The sequence below is a fragment of the Polistes fuscatus genome, unplaced genomic scaffold (genome assembly GCF_010416935.1).
Source record: "Polistes fuscatus isolate 324 unplaced genomic scaffold, CU_Pfus_HIC Scaffold2, whole genome shotgun sequence".
Classification (NCBI taxonomy): Eukaryota; Metazoa; Arthropoda; class Insecta; order Hymenoptera; family Vespidae; genus Polistes; species Polistes fuscatus.
Window position 1 is genome coordinate 17,436,710 of NW_025113096.1, and position 14,823 is coordinate 17,451,532.

At 28.2% G+C, this 14,823-nt stretch overlaps 5 protein-coding genes across 5 annotated transcripts; 1 reads left to right on the top strand and 4 right to left on the bottom strand.

Annotated features, from left to right (window-relative positions):
- Nucleotides 1-29: 29 nt before the first annotated feature.
- On the top strand, nt 30-3,410 carry LOC122516738 (glyoxylate reductase/hydroxypyruvate reductase-like). The gene is made up of 6 exons (XM_043634803.1): nt 30-875; nt 1,235-1,362; nt 1,931-2,120; nt 2,357-2,520; nt 2,638-2,928; nt 3,239-3,410. The coding sequence occupies exons 1-6, from the start codon at nt 652-654 to the stop codon at nt 3,352-3,354; spliced, it is 1,113 nt and encodes a 370-aa protein (XP_043490738.1). The 5' UTR covers nt 30-651; the 3' UTR covers nt 3,355-3,410.
- A 359-nt stretch (nt 3,411-3,769) lies between these two features.
- LOC122516740 (ragulator complex protein LAMTOR3-A) lies at nt 3,770-4,691 on the bottom strand. The gene is made up of 3 exons (XM_043634805.1): nt 4,526-4,691; nt 4,151-4,378; nt 3,770-4,067 (listed from the first exon to the last, which is right to left on the bottom strand). Exons 1-3 carry the CDS (start codon nt 4,532-4,534, stop codon nt 3,930-3,932), a joined length of 375 nt encoding a protein of 124 aa, XP_043490740.1. The 5' UTR covers nt 4,535-4,691; the 3' UTR covers nt 3,770-3,929.
- Nucleotides 4,692-4,796: 105 nt separating this feature from the next.
- On the bottom strand, nt 4,797-7,370 carry LOC122516739 (erlin-2-like). Its single transcript, XM_043634804.1, has 5 exons — nt 7,029-7,370; nt 6,808-6,935; nt 6,538-6,727; nt 6,190-6,448; nt 4,797-6,117 (listed from the first exon to the last, which is right to left on the bottom strand). The coding sequence occupies exons 2-5, from the start codon at nt 6,913-6,915 to the stop codon at nt 5,703-5,705; spliced, it is 972 nt and encodes a 323-aa protein (XP_043490739.1). The 5' UTR covers nt 6,916-6,935; nt 7,029-7,370; the 3' UTR covers nt 4,797-5,702.
- A 433-nt stretch (nt 7,371-7,803) lies between these two features.
- Nucleotides 7,804-10,386, bottom strand: LOC122516125 (SET domain-containing protein SmydA-8-like). The gene is made up of 7 exons (XM_043633695.1): nt 10,087-10,386; nt 9,835-10,030; nt 9,539-9,766; nt 9,156-9,446; nt 8,786-9,073; nt 8,478-8,688; nt 7,804-8,096 (listed from the first exon to the last, which is right to left on the bottom strand). Exons 1-7 carry the CDS (start codon nt 10,170-10,172, stop codon nt 7,804-7,806), a joined length of 1,593 nt encoding a protein of 530 aa, XP_043489630.1. The 5' UTR covers nt 10,173-10,386.
- A 156-nt stretch (nt 10,387-10,542) lies between these two features.
- LOC122516310 (SET domain-containing protein SmydA-8) lies at nt 10,543-13,448 on the bottom strand. Its single transcript, XM_043634004.1, has 9 exons — nt 13,199-13,448; nt 12,926-12,978; nt 12,611-12,830; nt 12,276-12,526; nt 12,019-12,186; nt 11,577-11,803; nt 11,255-11,465; nt 10,943-11,088; nt 10,543-10,842 (listed from the first exon to the last, which is right to left on the bottom strand). The coding sequence occupies exons 1-9, from the start codon at nt 13,211-13,213 to the stop codon at nt 10,610-10,612; spliced, it is 1,524 nt and encodes a 507-aa protein (XP_043489939.1). The 5' UTR covers nt 13,214-13,448; the 3' UTR covers nt 10,543-10,609.
- Nucleotides 13,449-14,823: the final 1,375 nt, after the last annotated feature.

A 14,823-nucleotide genomic window follows, 5' to 3' on the forward strand; every position in this document is an offset into this window, starting at 1 on the left:
ATCAATTTTGTAAAAATAGCATCGTTTTATATCATTAAAATTTTACACGGAAGTAAAATTTTTGTGCTGATTTCTATTATTAAAACATTTTAACTAAAATATGTACACCTTGCTGCAATAACATATAAGTTAGGATATGCATATGCATTACTGCACATGAAATAATAATGTAAACGGAAATATATGGTTTCCCTTAAGCCATTTATCTTTTCTTCTCTCCAATAACATTTTTCTAATACTAAATCTAGCAAACAAGGAAAAATACTCCTAATTAAAATTACGTCATTCATTCGTTTTATAAAGAATGATCTTGATAAAAGAAAAAAATCATATTTGAAATTCTAGTGAGATTTAAATTTCATTGTTTTAAATAAATGAGTAATAGTAGGTTATGTGCTAAAAAATAAAAATAATTGGGTTACCTATCAAAGTAACCGCAGTGTCCTGTTATTATAAAAAAACAGTCAAAACAAAATCATGTGTTTGTATGTGCGTACGCGCATCCGTAAAATATCATCATTAAAATGTAGTTATAACGCATGTACATATCCGTTTATATCCGTTTAACTTTTACTATCAATTATTATATGCATTGTAAAAAATAGACCTATAATGATCTATAATGATCTAATATGATCTAATAGATCTATAATGTTATCTTTCTTAACGATTACATTTGCACATAAATTATCTAATCGGATGGGTTATATAAAACGTTCGAATGGTGTAACACGTGTCAGTCTCTACGCAATCTTACTCGAAACAACTTATTACTCATTTTACAAACGTACAATTATATCGAGAATGAATAGACCACGCGTGTTTGTTACAAGCAACAATATACCTGAATCTGGAATCGAACTTCTGCGAACTAAGTAAATAAATTTTTCTAACTACAATTACATTTTTTAATACGAGAGATTTATTCGAATCTAATATTAAATTTTTATTTTATAAAAAATAATAATAATTATTATTAATATTATTATTATATTACTAATTGTAAATAAAAAAATGTTTGCATTGCAATAAAATTATTTAATACGATCCATTGAAATCTGATCTATAATGCTTATTTTATGATTATTATTGTTATTAATTATCATATTACTAAATTAACAAATTTTATTATTACAATTAAATATTTTAATACGTCGAAATTTTGATATGTTGAAATTTAATTTACAATTTCTCTTTTCAATAATTATTATTATTAAAATATTATTAAATGTAGATGTGACGTTACGGTTCTTCAGGATGTCACAAATACACGTGAAGAAATCCTCCAAGCTGTTCCTGGACATGATGCTATTATGATTACTGGCTACATTAACGTAAATACCGAGTTTTTGAATATCGCAGGTAAATGAATAATATTATTACATAATAAATATGAAGCGTAATTAAGCGTGTAATGACTAGCTATTATTATTATTATTATTATTATTATTATAATTATTATTAAAGACAATCTTTGATAATAGTTCGTACTGTTGATAACGTTTGAAAGTTTATTGAAACGTAAGATAGAAAGTGAAGATAAAAGAAGACATTATATTTCGAAATTATCTTGAAATCTCGGAATATAGTTACTTTAACTGATGAACATATCTGTAGCCTTGGAAAAAAAATTGATCGGTATTGTATAATAATTTACTTAGAAATCGTTTATCCTCGTGATCATTGAATTACCGCCACATAAAATTTATATATTCTTCCAAGTATTATCTAGATTCTAGAATATATTTCCTATCATTTATTAATTGTTACTGTAAGAGGCATCTGACTGTTATGCGTGCTCTAACTATAATAATTTTTAAAATTATTATAATTCGTTTAAATATCACGTTTGTTTAATATATTCTTAATCGTTTGATTTTTATTACTTTAATGTATTTGTCGTATTCTTTCAAATTGTATTATTGTATAGGACCAAATTTAAAAGTTATTTCTACTGTTTCGGCTGGTTATGATCATTTGGACGTTCCCGAGATTAAACGACGTGGTATCAAGGTCGGTCATACACCTAATGTTTTGTCTGCTGCAGTTGCAGAAGTAGCTATTCTTTTAGCTTTATCTGCTGCCCGACGAAGTCACGAAGGACGTTTAAAAATAGATGAGTAATGACCCAAATTCTACATATTTAATCAAATATATAATAACAACAATAATAATAATAATAATAATTAGGAGAGAAATATTTATATATTGTATTTTCTTTTATTATTATTATTATTATTATTATTTTTATTATTATTATTATTTTAAAATCTAATCTGTGTTTATATTTGCAACATTCTAATATTTAAAAAATGTGAATGAATAATCATTAATTATTTAATACCATAATTTTTAGAGGAAAAGTGATTTCAAGATATAACTGGTTACTTGGACAAGAAATACGTAACTCTACTGTTGGAATAGTTGGATTAGGAAATATTGGTCAAGCTATACTAAAGCGTTTAGTATCATTTGAAGTAAATACTTTTCTTTATACTGGTCATTCAGAAAAAAAGGCAGGTATGTATTCCTAAAAAACAAAATAAAGACATTTATAATTATTTGCTGTATAAATAATAAATTAATTTATTAAATTTGTGTTGTTTTATCTTCTTCTTACAATTTGCCCAATATTAGGAAAGGATTTAGGTGCCAAGTTTGTATCCTTGGACGAACTTCTAGCACAAAGTGATTTCATTTTTGTTGCTACTCCATTGAACAATGAAACCCGAGGCTTATTTAATGACACTACTTTTGGTAAAATGAAGAAAACTGCTGTCTTTGTTAATATAGGACGTGGAAAAGTTGTAGATACGGATGCGTTGGTAAGAGCTTTGAAAAATCATACAATTTTTGCTGCTGGTTTAGATGTTACCGATCCTGAACCATTGCCGATAGAACACGAATTACTTAAACTTCCCAATGCTGGTGAGTATTATATAATATACACAGGGTAAGATAAAAGTCGCTTTCCCTAGAAAATAGGATCTATTATTAACAAACAATAAAAGGGAAGACCACAAACTGTTAGAATTAAAGGAAACATTTATCTTGTTACTCAGAGTTGTTTTCAGAATCCACGTAAATTTAATTGAAAAAATCTCTCGAATTAAGGATCAATCATTTTACTTTAAAAAACTTGTTGTCAAATGGGGAAAGCAACTTTGATCTCATCGTATATACAAAAATTTGATATTTATAATCATAAACGTATTTATTTTACTATAATTATTTTCAGTACTTCTACCACACTTAGGTAGTGCCACTGTAAAAACTCGCAGTGATATGAGTATAGTCGCTGCCCAAAATATTCTCAATGGATTAGCTGGCAAACCTTTGGTTTACGAATTATAAGTATTAGTAGATTTTTCATAAGTTATAAAGGATAGATAAAGTTATTTAAAAAAGCATTTAATTCGATGATTTAGAATTATTAATATTATATACGGCTTAATATATATCTATATATATTCGATATTATTTACATTTTCTTCAATATGCATTTATGCCATTATCAATAAGCTAATTTAATTTAACCTTTTAAGCAAATATAATTGCATACTTTATAATGCATTATTTTATAAAATATGTTATTATAAATACGTGATTATATTATTACAATATGATTCGATAAAAATATGCGTAAGTTGATATCGTGAATTATCTATATATACTTCCTTATCTAATAATCTCATAAAAAATAATGCACCTAATGAATACATTCTTATAAAAAGAGAATGAAAAAGAGAGACAGAGGAAACAATAATTAATGAAACTACATTTATAAACAAATATAGAATCAATTTGTTTTCAATTATAGGTACTGTACATAACAATGCCTAATAACATTAATTATTCTTCGAGATACGCACGAGTGCAGTTCGAAGAACATTTATTATTTATCACCCGTAATGGACTACGGGTAACCATCAGGCTTCTACCACCGCATTTTTTAAGTTACTCAAAATTGGTTCTATTTTATTCTCTAAGGATAAAATATGACCCGTATTACAATTATGACTAGCGATAAAGCTAATAACCAGCGGTAATTTATTCAGCTGCACAACCTGATGAAAATATACACATGAAATAAAACATACTTGCTGTATATGCATGTGTTATATTTTATAAAATGATTGTATTGAAATACCTGATAACTGCTGTACATACAAATAACTATTTTATTTTTTCCAAGTCCTAATTTACTAGCTTGATCTGTAGCCATTCCAAATGTGGAAAGAAAACTTGCCCTCATGGCAAGCTCTGGTGCTTTTTCATCCGCTACAGATACAACAGGTACACCATCTCGGTCAGTGATTAATATACTATGTAGGCCTTCTATGCTATTTAAAAGACCATTTAAATATTTTTTATGTTCCTGAAATTTATTTTCAAAATTAACAAGATAATTTTCAGATATTTCATATTTTAAACATGCAATAACATAACCTAAAAAGATCGATTAGATCGTAAACTCCTCTTTCATTCTTGAGAAATTAATATAAAAGATAATATTTAAACTTACTGCTGTCATTTTTTATTCCTCTTTTTTCTTGTTCACAATTTACCAATTAATAAACTTAAAATAATAATATCTATTTATTGCAATAACGTTAACATTTTATCAGCTGTGACTTATTTTACGCGCGTACAAAGCAAATTGACATTTTCTTTGTATCAATTTAGGGAGGTTTCAGTTGTGTTTCTCTTCGTCAACAGGTGTACTAGTGTCGTTTAAGTATCCCTCTTTTGTGGCGGTAAAATTTGAAACGTAACGAGTTGAACAAAATAATAAATATTTATCAATGTTCATTTATTATAAAAAATATGGTAACATTATTCATCGCCAATTAAATCTAATGACACATAAGAAGAAAAGTATACGTTTTTGTGCAAATACTTTTATCGTTAAATATATATGTTAAATAAAAATATTCCAAAAAAATATATTATATATTATATATGTGTGTATGATACTTCAAAATTAATCACATAATTCTGATCTCGATACACTGTACTTCTTAACACATTGCGTTCGACACTTTGTTCGTTCAACGCGTTTCCAGGGCTCGCACATTTTGGCTCACTACAAAATATCTTTGTACAATGCATAAATGCATTTTTTTAATATTCATTCTTTTTCTTTGTTTAATAACTTAACTTAATTAAAGAATGTTGTTATTATCACTAAGCTCATTTTCATTTAAATTGTTATTTGGTATATTCGATAAATCATCAAACAATAATTCATCTTAACTTTTATTTTCTTTATTTCCATGAGACATTTTGCTATTTTTTTAGAATTAGGATCTATTAGGTAAAATGATTAAAAAACTGTAACCTCACAAATTAATACAAGGACTTTTAAATAACAATCTGTTGTACAACGACAAAACATTTTATAAAGTATGATAGCTACTGGTATAATAGTAGTACTGACTGATTATTTTCTACTATTTCGGAATTTCGATATATATTTATTTCGCTAATTATTTGTCATAAGAATATGCAAAGCTTTGTTGCCTTGATAACGTAACAGAAACATTAATTTAATTTTAATTCCTTGAGTCGTCAACGCACGTGTATAAAAAAACATTAAAACGAGATGTCTCGTGACCCGTACGCAATGTGTTAATCTAGCTTATCATCGCAATTATTTACGGTGATGCTTAAATAACAAATTAAGTTAATGACATTTGTGACTAAGTTTCTTTAATGTTTATGCGCGAATCTTGATCGTTATTGCAACCACCGTACATAAACATTTTTGGAATATCTTGCCCATAATACACTTTTGTATTTTGAGTTAAAGCTTCGTACTTCTTTAATTCTAAAAATTCTTTAGATAGAAGTAATTTGTTAGCTTCCGCTTGCATTCTCAACTGATAATACTCTGCATCGGAACGACTCTTTTGTCTAGCGACGTGCATTTCATCCTCAATAGACGCAATTTGTAGAAGTGACTGCTTTTCCATGATTTTTTGATTGTACTGTATCTTTGCAACTTGTGCTTCCTTTTCAGCTTCTATTACAGCCTTTTTTCTATCTGTTTCAGCATCTTTTTCAACAACTTTTTGATGTTGCGTAGATATCAATAGTTTTGTTTTCTCTGCTTCCCTAAATTTAAAAATACATATCATTGTATTAGATTCCACTTATCATTTAGTTTCTTCAAAATAAATTACTTACATTAATTCATAATTTTTCCTGATTGTCTCAGGAATTTTTGGTTTGGTAACTCTTACCGCCTGAATGTTAAGTCCTGGTGCTAAATCGTTAAGATCTTTTTGCAAGGCAGTTTTTAAATTTTCATCTATTTGATCAAATAGATCAATATATACTTCATGTAAGGTATGTACCGAACAAAATTGATTCAATTCATGATGTACTTTGTTAAAAATCAAAGTACGATCATAATCAGCAGTAAAATTTCTTACCATAGTGTAAACTGTAACAACAAAATGAAATAAATACATAAAATAATTATTTTTAAAATGATTAAAGTTTTATACTAGTATTATATGTATAGGTTCTTACCACTGTTTGCATCTAAAATATTTACAACCTCTATGCGATCAAAATAGATCATTACACCTCCACTGGTACCGCAAGGTACATTTTTAACTTCATCTGTCTGTAATGTAACTTGAACAGACCGATACGTTGTTAATATAGGTATCATCATGTGAAATCCAGGATTACTAACATATGGCAACAAAGCACCACCCTAAAGCAAATCAATTAAACAAGTTAATTAATTTCTCATTATTACTAGAGATGCAAAATTTAATATAAGACACAACTTACTCTAAAATAAACACCAACATGTCCTTCTTCGATGCGATGTAGAGAAAAATTTAAAACTATTGCTAAACAAGCAGGGAGACATATCCGAATGTATTTTTGACGAAACATAATGCTAGATTAATAGTGACCTATAATATAATAACATTATTGTTCAAAGTTAAAGAAGAAAATCTTATAAGATTTCACAATTATGAAACAAAATATATATATGTAATACTTACGCTAAAGTATTTCTGTGTTTTGAATAGACGAAAAAAGCATGTTATTTGGTAGACTATAAATAACAACCTTTTATATTTATTTGCTTTTTTTGTTTTTTATTTATGCTCACAAAATTGGAATACTTGTCACAAAATGAGGTTATGTCTACAATTTTCTTATACAATATGACTAATATATATTTCTTAAGTATCACATAATATGCTTCAATACATATATATATATATATATTATTATCGAACAATAGAGATTGTACCGTTACTTTAATGTCATAAATTTTCCTAAATTCATATTCCCAAAATGCACTATTTTGACCTTAACCGCCTGCCATGGCGCTTCATACTTCCGGTATTTATATAGATATTCTTTACTTTTTTTGTAATTAAATTTTATGATTAATTTAATAATATATATACAATAATTTAAAAAATTATAATATTTATATAAATAAATGCCAAAATAAAAATATAATATTATATATATTTCATAATTATAGTAGTTTCAATTAATATCTACATGCATTTGTTTTGAAAATCCAAACGTATCGATTATAAGTCGAATTACTATCGATACGATTACCACCCAATTTTTCAAATCACTTTAAAAAGAAATAGTACGAATTTATAATTAAATAATTAATTATTACACGTATATATAAACAATTAAATTTGATTTGCAAGAATAGAATAACAGTGCATAATATTTTTATTAACAACTCAACAATCGATATAAATATATTAGAATTGAACAATTATTTTCAATAAAATTTTTCATCAATTATTTCTTTTTTACTTTACGTAAACGTGAATTCGATTTTTCCTGTGATTGTTGTAGCATTTCAGCATCGGCTATATTTTGATTGAGCATTTTTAATTCTTGTAGAGCACGTTTAGCTAATTGTCCCTCGGGTGTTCCAACGGGTTCCAAAAGAAGCATTGTCAAAGCTTTTCTGAGAAGTATTCCAGCTTCTTGAAGCTGAGAAGACATTTCCATGGGGGAAATTTCGTGCGCTGCGTAAGCACGATTAGCCAGTAACACCAAAGGCAAGTGCATTTCGTATAACATTATACCTGAAAACTCATGCTTTACGAAAAGACTCACGCTCCTTCGTTTTTTATGAATGCTTTCAAACACTTTTTAAAGAAGGCCTTTGATTTTTAGTATATCTATCTGAGATATATTTTATTTATATATTTTATATATTTATAAAATATATATTATTATTATTATTATATCATTTATCAATATATATATTCATATATATATATATTTGGTCTAATTTCTAACTACCAATCATATAAACATATAAAAATAAAGCAAAAAATTCTAAACTACCCATAAGCAGGTTCTAATTTTAATTTAAGCGTGAGAAAGCTTTTCCCAATGACAGCATTAACTACATATAAGCATCGATCGTTTCTTTACCAATCGATTAATTCATAATTACTTACCTTTTAATCGAGAAATTCCAGGTTCTACCAATTCCAATACTTCAAGAATTTCTTTACATAAATTGAGCATTTTCTGAATAATTTTCTTTTTAGGATTCGATGACGCTACTTGTTTTCTATAGATTGTTAATAATTTTTGTTTCAATGCCAATAGAAGATAATGATTAGGATGAAAAGATCGCGTAAGTTTCTTAATTAACGATTCCAAATCCTGCGATTAAAAAATCAAATAATAAAAAAAGATTTGAATAGTATAAATTTTCTAATCGAATTTGCATGAACACGTTGATATAGAAATCAATACGAACTTTGACATCGGATTTATTGCATTCATGGATAAGTGTTCGAGTTATGTTCAAAGTTGCTCTAATGAGATAACCACCGTACGTTTTTCTGCATCTATCACATCGCCATTTACAGTCACGTTCGTACGGTTTAGTTTTTAAAGGATTTTCTGCTCCAATGTAACCGTCTTTGCAACGTGGACATCGAATACTACTTAAATAAGAACCTAATTCATACGGATCTTTACAAAGTGTACATTCACATTCGAAATATTTCTCTTCTCGGAGATGTTCTCTTCTTTCGGCTGAACCCTAAATAAATAAAAAAAAAAGCAAATAATATTCGATAATTATATCTTTATGTTTGATCTAACTGTTTATAAGACAAACAAACCAAAAGTGACGAAGTATAATTGAAGTAAATGACGTCATTTTCTTTGATCGGTAAACTGGCATAAACGGTGAGTTGAAAATTATCATCAACAGTAATGTGAGTATTAGCTCTACAATCATGAGCGATAAGAGAGGTTTCCAAGTACAAACCACGTAGAACTAAAGCATCCAATCTACCAGGTGGACGTAATTCAAAAGTATTCACATCGAGAATACCACAAAGCCGTTGTAAAAAATCCGACGTCGTAGTGGTATCGTCGTCATTGGTCACCAGTTGAAGATCACGAAATATCTAATTGTAAGCGTAATTGTACTTGTAATGATATCTTTTTTCTTTTACAAGATGTCAATCCATAGTGTTTTCTTTCTTGTTTTTTAATTTACTTTGATTACGTTAACTTCTCTATCCTTCCAAATGAGAGTGCCTCTTCTTTGATCCATGTGTGATTCCATACGACTCACTTTTTCCCATAGATCTGGATCTCGATCTTTTAAGAGAAATAATCTCAAAGTTAGTAATATTCCTATGATATCGTACACGTTATCCTTCGATATCTTTTCGTTGTCCTTGAATAGCTTACACTCTTCTGGTGTATGATGACTAGCATTTTTCTACGAACAATTATTAACATTTGTCGAGGGAAAATCTTGTTCTTTACAAACAAACAAATTATTGTTACCTCGCAAGATGGACTACATAAAGGAGCAACGGAACATTTCGTGCAAACATATTGCAATTCCTTGTCAATTTTATTTAATAATTTTAAACAGGCAAAACAAAAGTAATCTTTGTCGAATATGCCAGGACCAACTGCAACAGGTTTTTCTCGAAGTATTACTTCGCCAGCTTTTAAATTTTTCCCAGCTATTAAATATCTAAAAAATAAAAAGAAAAATATAATGTGTGTGAATCACACGTAGACAAATTGTACCTTCCGAACTTTTCCGAATACGCAAGCTTGTACGTTTGTGGTTTCGAAATAGAGGATGACTTATTCTTATTAATTTCTTTCGACATGTTCTTATTTAATTTCTCAATTAATTGTCAAATTTCTTAATTTTTATTCGACCATATCGAACGTTCTCGCTAAATAATGGACAGATTTTCACATGCAGTGAACCAACATTGAAATGTAGGAAGCTGCACTTTCACACGATACACTACAGTATTCTTAGAAGCCGATCCGTCGCTGTTAGAGGGCACATGATACGAGAACAAAATTAGAAACGAAATTGCACACATGCATCTTTTGCATTGCGGGGGTGCCTACTAAAACAAAATAAAAATACAAATATATATAATTTGTATATATATACATATACAAATTATCGGAAATCAAGAAACTTGGTTTTATTATCATTAAAAAATTTTATTGTATACACGTAAAGAAAAATTATACATACAATACACACATTTATAAATAATATTATATATCAATTAATTCTACAAATAAATTATAATTCTTGAATAGATTGTTCGAGTTGTTCTAATGATTGTTTAGCAACAATTCCTATTTGACCTTCTGGTGTATCTGCAGGTTCTAAAGTTAAGATAGTTGCAGCTTCCTTCAATATTACCAAAGCTTCTATCATTTTTGATTTTAATCCAGCTTGATTGATAGCACCGGCATTCCATTGATCCTTTGCCAAAAAGAGGAGAGGTGCGTGTAATTCGTACAATGTCATCCCTAGATAACACATTCACGATTCAATTCATTTATTAAAAATATTTTTTGTATATATCCTTATATTACTTATCTATATATACACTTATATACAGTTATTTACCTCTTATTCGCGAATAACCAGGTTCTATGACGTTCAATACTTGAAGTAATAATTTACACATGTCAACTTTGTGTTCCAACACTACAATTGGTAAATCATCCAATAAATATTCATCGACTCGTCCATACATTTGAGTCAACGAATGCCTAAAATATAATCATTTTTTGAATCAACATTATCTTATATAATTTTAAAAATGAATTATCTTTTTCGATACTTTTTAGGTTTATAGTTGTACAATTTGCGAAAAAGTAAAATTACTTAAGAATTTGTCGTCTACCTAAGAATTATTTTCTCATCCTGTATGCTCACCTCAACATTGTAAGAAAAGCATGTCGTGGATGTAAAACCGAATGATATTTTTTAATAACAGTTTCTCTCTCTTGAATGGCATCAGCCCCATCAGCACCACTTATGTTTTCGACAGCTTCAACTTCGGCAGAGATTATTTGGAAGACCTTTTTAACCGCCTTGCCAGGGGTTGAGAACTCGCAATGAGTACACTTCCATACACTGTTCTCATCTGTTCAATGTAAAATAAATAATGATAATATATTTAATCGATACATGTATATGTATAAGAAAATTATGAATACATTAACTATTCTATAATAACGATAATTATTTCAAGTACCTAAAGAATCCAACGGTAAAACAATCCCATTATCACATTTATTACATTTCAATGTAGACATGTGAGTTCCCAGCTCGGTTGGATCGGAACAACGTGGGCAAGCACACGCAAAGTGTTTCCCTTCGAGAAGGTGTTCCCTTCTAAGCATTGTTGGTAAAAGAGAATGCGTGTAACTTCCGTAAAGTTCACCGTCCTCGGGTACCATGGTAGTAGTGCGTAAGAATACCCTGAAAATGAATAAAAAAAAAAAGAAGCAGTAGACTTAATTACCAGTTATGGTATCTAACAATAAGTGGTGTACTAACACCATAGCTGTTAGATCTTGATTGTTCCCAATGTGTATACTTACAATATACGTTACGATTCTAGTCAGGCAAAATAAGTAAAAAAGAAAAAGGTTGATAATAATAAATATAATTAAAAAAAAAAATAAAATGCTTACCTGTAATCCGAGGGGGATACACTATGACATGTGTTTGAAACACAAGAATGATTCATCATTGCAACTGTTGGATAAAGTGCCCTAGCAGTGAATCCTCTCGACGTTCTTATTTCAAAAGTATTAATTTCCAAGATACCACAAGCCGTTTGTATTTCTTCTTCGGAAAATCTATAATTGATAATAGATCGCTGATATAATATTAATCGATTGATTCAATGTAAATGAATTAAATGTCATTGTTTAATTCTTAATCATACTTATCCAATTTAAGTTGTTTCCTTAAATATTCAACGACGTTCACGTGATCCGATTTCCAATGTGGTTTTTGAATTCTTATTTTATTATGGGCCTCCATATTTTTCACTTCCTTTTCCCATCTCTCAGGATTTTTTAATGATTCCAATAATAATCTAAGAGGTGTGATACATTCCAATTGGGGAATTCCATTTTCGTTATTTTGTTCCAAAGCTGCGGCTATGTTAAATTTTTCTTTTGCTTCTACGAACACCTACATCATCATAATTAAATAAATACATATGTGAAAATATATTTTTATCACGGATTCATAATATTAAATGAATGAGTAAATTACCAGACACTCGTAGTCTTTATGTTGTGGTTGATTTTCACATTCCGGGCCACAGACCGGCCAACTACATTTCGAACAAAGTGGTTTCTCTTCAAGGCTGGATGGCCATGGCGCATAACAAGAAAGACATAAGGGATAAGTGAAAGCTTTTGGTCCAACAACAAATGGCATCTCTGTTAAAATTTCTTCACCTGGTTTTAATTCTCTACTTGCAACCATATACCTGTACAACACCAACAATCAAATTTTCTTATTCTTCAATCCTTTCTTTTTGTACATATTAATTAAAATAATCAAATAAATTTTAATCGATTTTACCTTCCCACTTGATCATTCTGACGAATGTTATAAGCCTTCGTTTGAGCGGATTCCTAAACAAATATACATTGTAATAAATTTCAATATTTTGACTTGACAAATATGCACGTAATTAAATTATTATTATAAATAATAACAAGAAACATGAACACTTCATAATTTCACTTGTATGTACTTTAGAAACTATTCACTTTCAATTAATAATTAAAACGAACCACACACACACAAAAAGAAGATATATTATTTATATAAAAAGAAGAAACAAACACATACTTTTTGTTCTGACATGATTTATCTTCGTTAATTGTTAAATCTTTATTTAATTTCTTTTTGCAGAACTTTTAGCAAACGGCTTTGTCGAATACTTCCGGACGACTAAAAACAAAATACATTCAGTTCCTTATATACATATAGGTTTTACAAAAATACTAACTGGCTAATCTTGCCAATAGTATAATCTAGAACGTGCTACCAAGTTCTATCATCGACTTGAGTACAACAGATGTATGCTAGAACTACGTTTTGCATAGTTTCAACATGGACCAGCAGTAGATGTATTTTTAGATTCCTCACTTGATCTATACAAAGTCTCTTAACTAACATTAATTAATTATTAAACTAATATCAACTTTTCTCATATTTAAAATTTAAAAAAAAAACATTTAATAAATAGATAAAATACACGAAATAAGATTTGAAAAATCTTGAGCAAGATAATACAAAAAGATGCAACAGCTATAAATAATTCATTGTCTATTATTAAATGACAATGCTTATTAGTATTGTTCTATCAAGGGCTTAAATATATTGCGGTACGCGTGTTATGTTTTAATTTTATTTTCAATCTAATTTTACTTATATAGCAGACATTCGATGTCGCGTGCACCAGCACGTACCATAAGGTTCAATAAACGCACTTGTGTTTTATCGTTACATGTTAATTTAACAATGAAATAGAAAATATTATAAGTGTAATATATAATTATAAATAATAAGTTATATAATTATAAAATCTAAATATAATCCGCTTTAGAAGTTGTGTTCTTTATTTTATAATGTAACGCAATGGAACAGCGTTTCGGCGGCTTTTTTTATGATATTTTTAATTTTTCCAAAGCGATTAAGAAATATTAAAAAACAAAATAAATAAGAAAAAAATAAAATATGTTTAATTTTTTATAGCTGTTTTAAATTTCATTTAAATAATATTTGAATACAATTTTCTCTTTAATAAAAAGCTTGATAAGAGGTGAGTACCGGAACCTTTTCTTTTTTATAAAAAAGCACTGTTTAGAAATATAATCATTAGAGGATATGATAACTAATTGCTAAAGGTATCTAATAAATATTTCTTTCTCGGTAATATTTATTGGTGTCAGGATAAATAATTTATGGGCACATAATACGCTTTACGGTACTACTATGAGCAACAGACTATGAAGATCTTGGTAAGTAAACTACATAATACGAATAATATACGATTTCATAAGAGATACGAGATTTTCAGGGACGTGTTATAATTATTTTTCTTTTTACGTCTCAAAGTATAATTTGGTTCTAAAATATTAACAAAAAATATTTAAATAAAGATTCGAGAAATTAATCGAGAAGATTCAAATTTCATATCTTCCAAGTATTTGATTGTAATACTTATGTACAATTACTAAATCGATGGATACCATATTGTATATATTAAAAAAAAAAAAAAGAAGAACAAATAAAAATAAAAAAAGAATTTTAAAGAGTCGAGAAATTAGTTGGAAATTAAAATTTGATATCGTACAAATAATCGATTGTAATATCTATATATTGTATGCATTATACAATATTTTTTATGAAAAAGTTCAATGAACAGCGTATATAGATAAAACAGATACGTGCAAAATCCACGCCTATGC

Bases quoted from the DNA above. Each gene is read 5' to 3' on its own strand.
- LOC122516738 (XM_043634803.1), top strand. From the start codon at position 652: ATGTTATCTTTCTTAACGATTACATTTGCACATAAATTATCTAATCGG. The intron at 876-1,234 runs GTAAATAAATTT...TATTAAATGTAG, and splicing joins ATCGAACTTCTGCGAACTAA to ATGTGACGTTACGGTTCTTC. The intron at 2,929-3,238 runs GTGAGTATTATA...AATTATTTTCAG, and splicing joins ACTTAAACTTCCCAATGCTG to TACTTCTACCACACTTAGGT.
- LOC122516740 (XM_043634805.1), bottom strand. The intron at 4,068-4,150 runs GTATTTCAATAC...TATTTTCATCAG, and splicing joins GTATGTACAGCAGTTATCAG to GTTGTGCAGCTGAATAAATT.
- LOC122516739 (XM_043634804.1), bottom strand. From the start codon at position 6,915: ATGTTTCGTCAAAAATACATTCGGATATGTCTCCCTGCTTGTTTAGCA. The intron at 6,728-6,807 runs GTAAGTTGTGTC...GATTTGCTTTAG, and splicing joins ATGTTGGTGTTTATTTTAGA to GGTGGTGCTTTGTTGCCATA. The intron at 6,449-6,537 runs GTAAGAACCTAT...TTGTTGTTACAG, and splicing joins TATTTTAGATGCAAACAGTG to TTTACACTATGGTAAGAAAT.
- LOC122516125 (XM_043633695.1), bottom strand. From the start codon at position 10,172: ATGTCGAAAGAAATTAATAAGAATAAGTCATCCTCTATTTCGAAACCA. The intron at 9,767-9,834 runs GTAACAATAATT...AATTGTTCGTAG, and splicing joins TATGTAGTCCATCTTGCGAG to AAAAATGCTAGTCATCATAC. The intron at 9,447-9,538 runs GTAAATTAAAAA...GCTTACAATTAG, and splicing joins GAGAAGTTAACGTAATCAAA to ATATTTCGTGATCTTCAACT.
- LOC122516310 (XM_043634004.1), bottom strand. The intron at 12,187-12,275 runs GTATGATTAAGA...TATCAATTATAG, and splicing joins AAACAACTTAAATTGGATAA to ATTTTCCGAAGAAGAAATAC. The intron at 11,466-11,576 runs GTACTTGAAATA...TACATTGAACAG, and splicing joins TTTACCGTTGGATTCTTTAG to ATGAGAACAGTGTATGGAAG.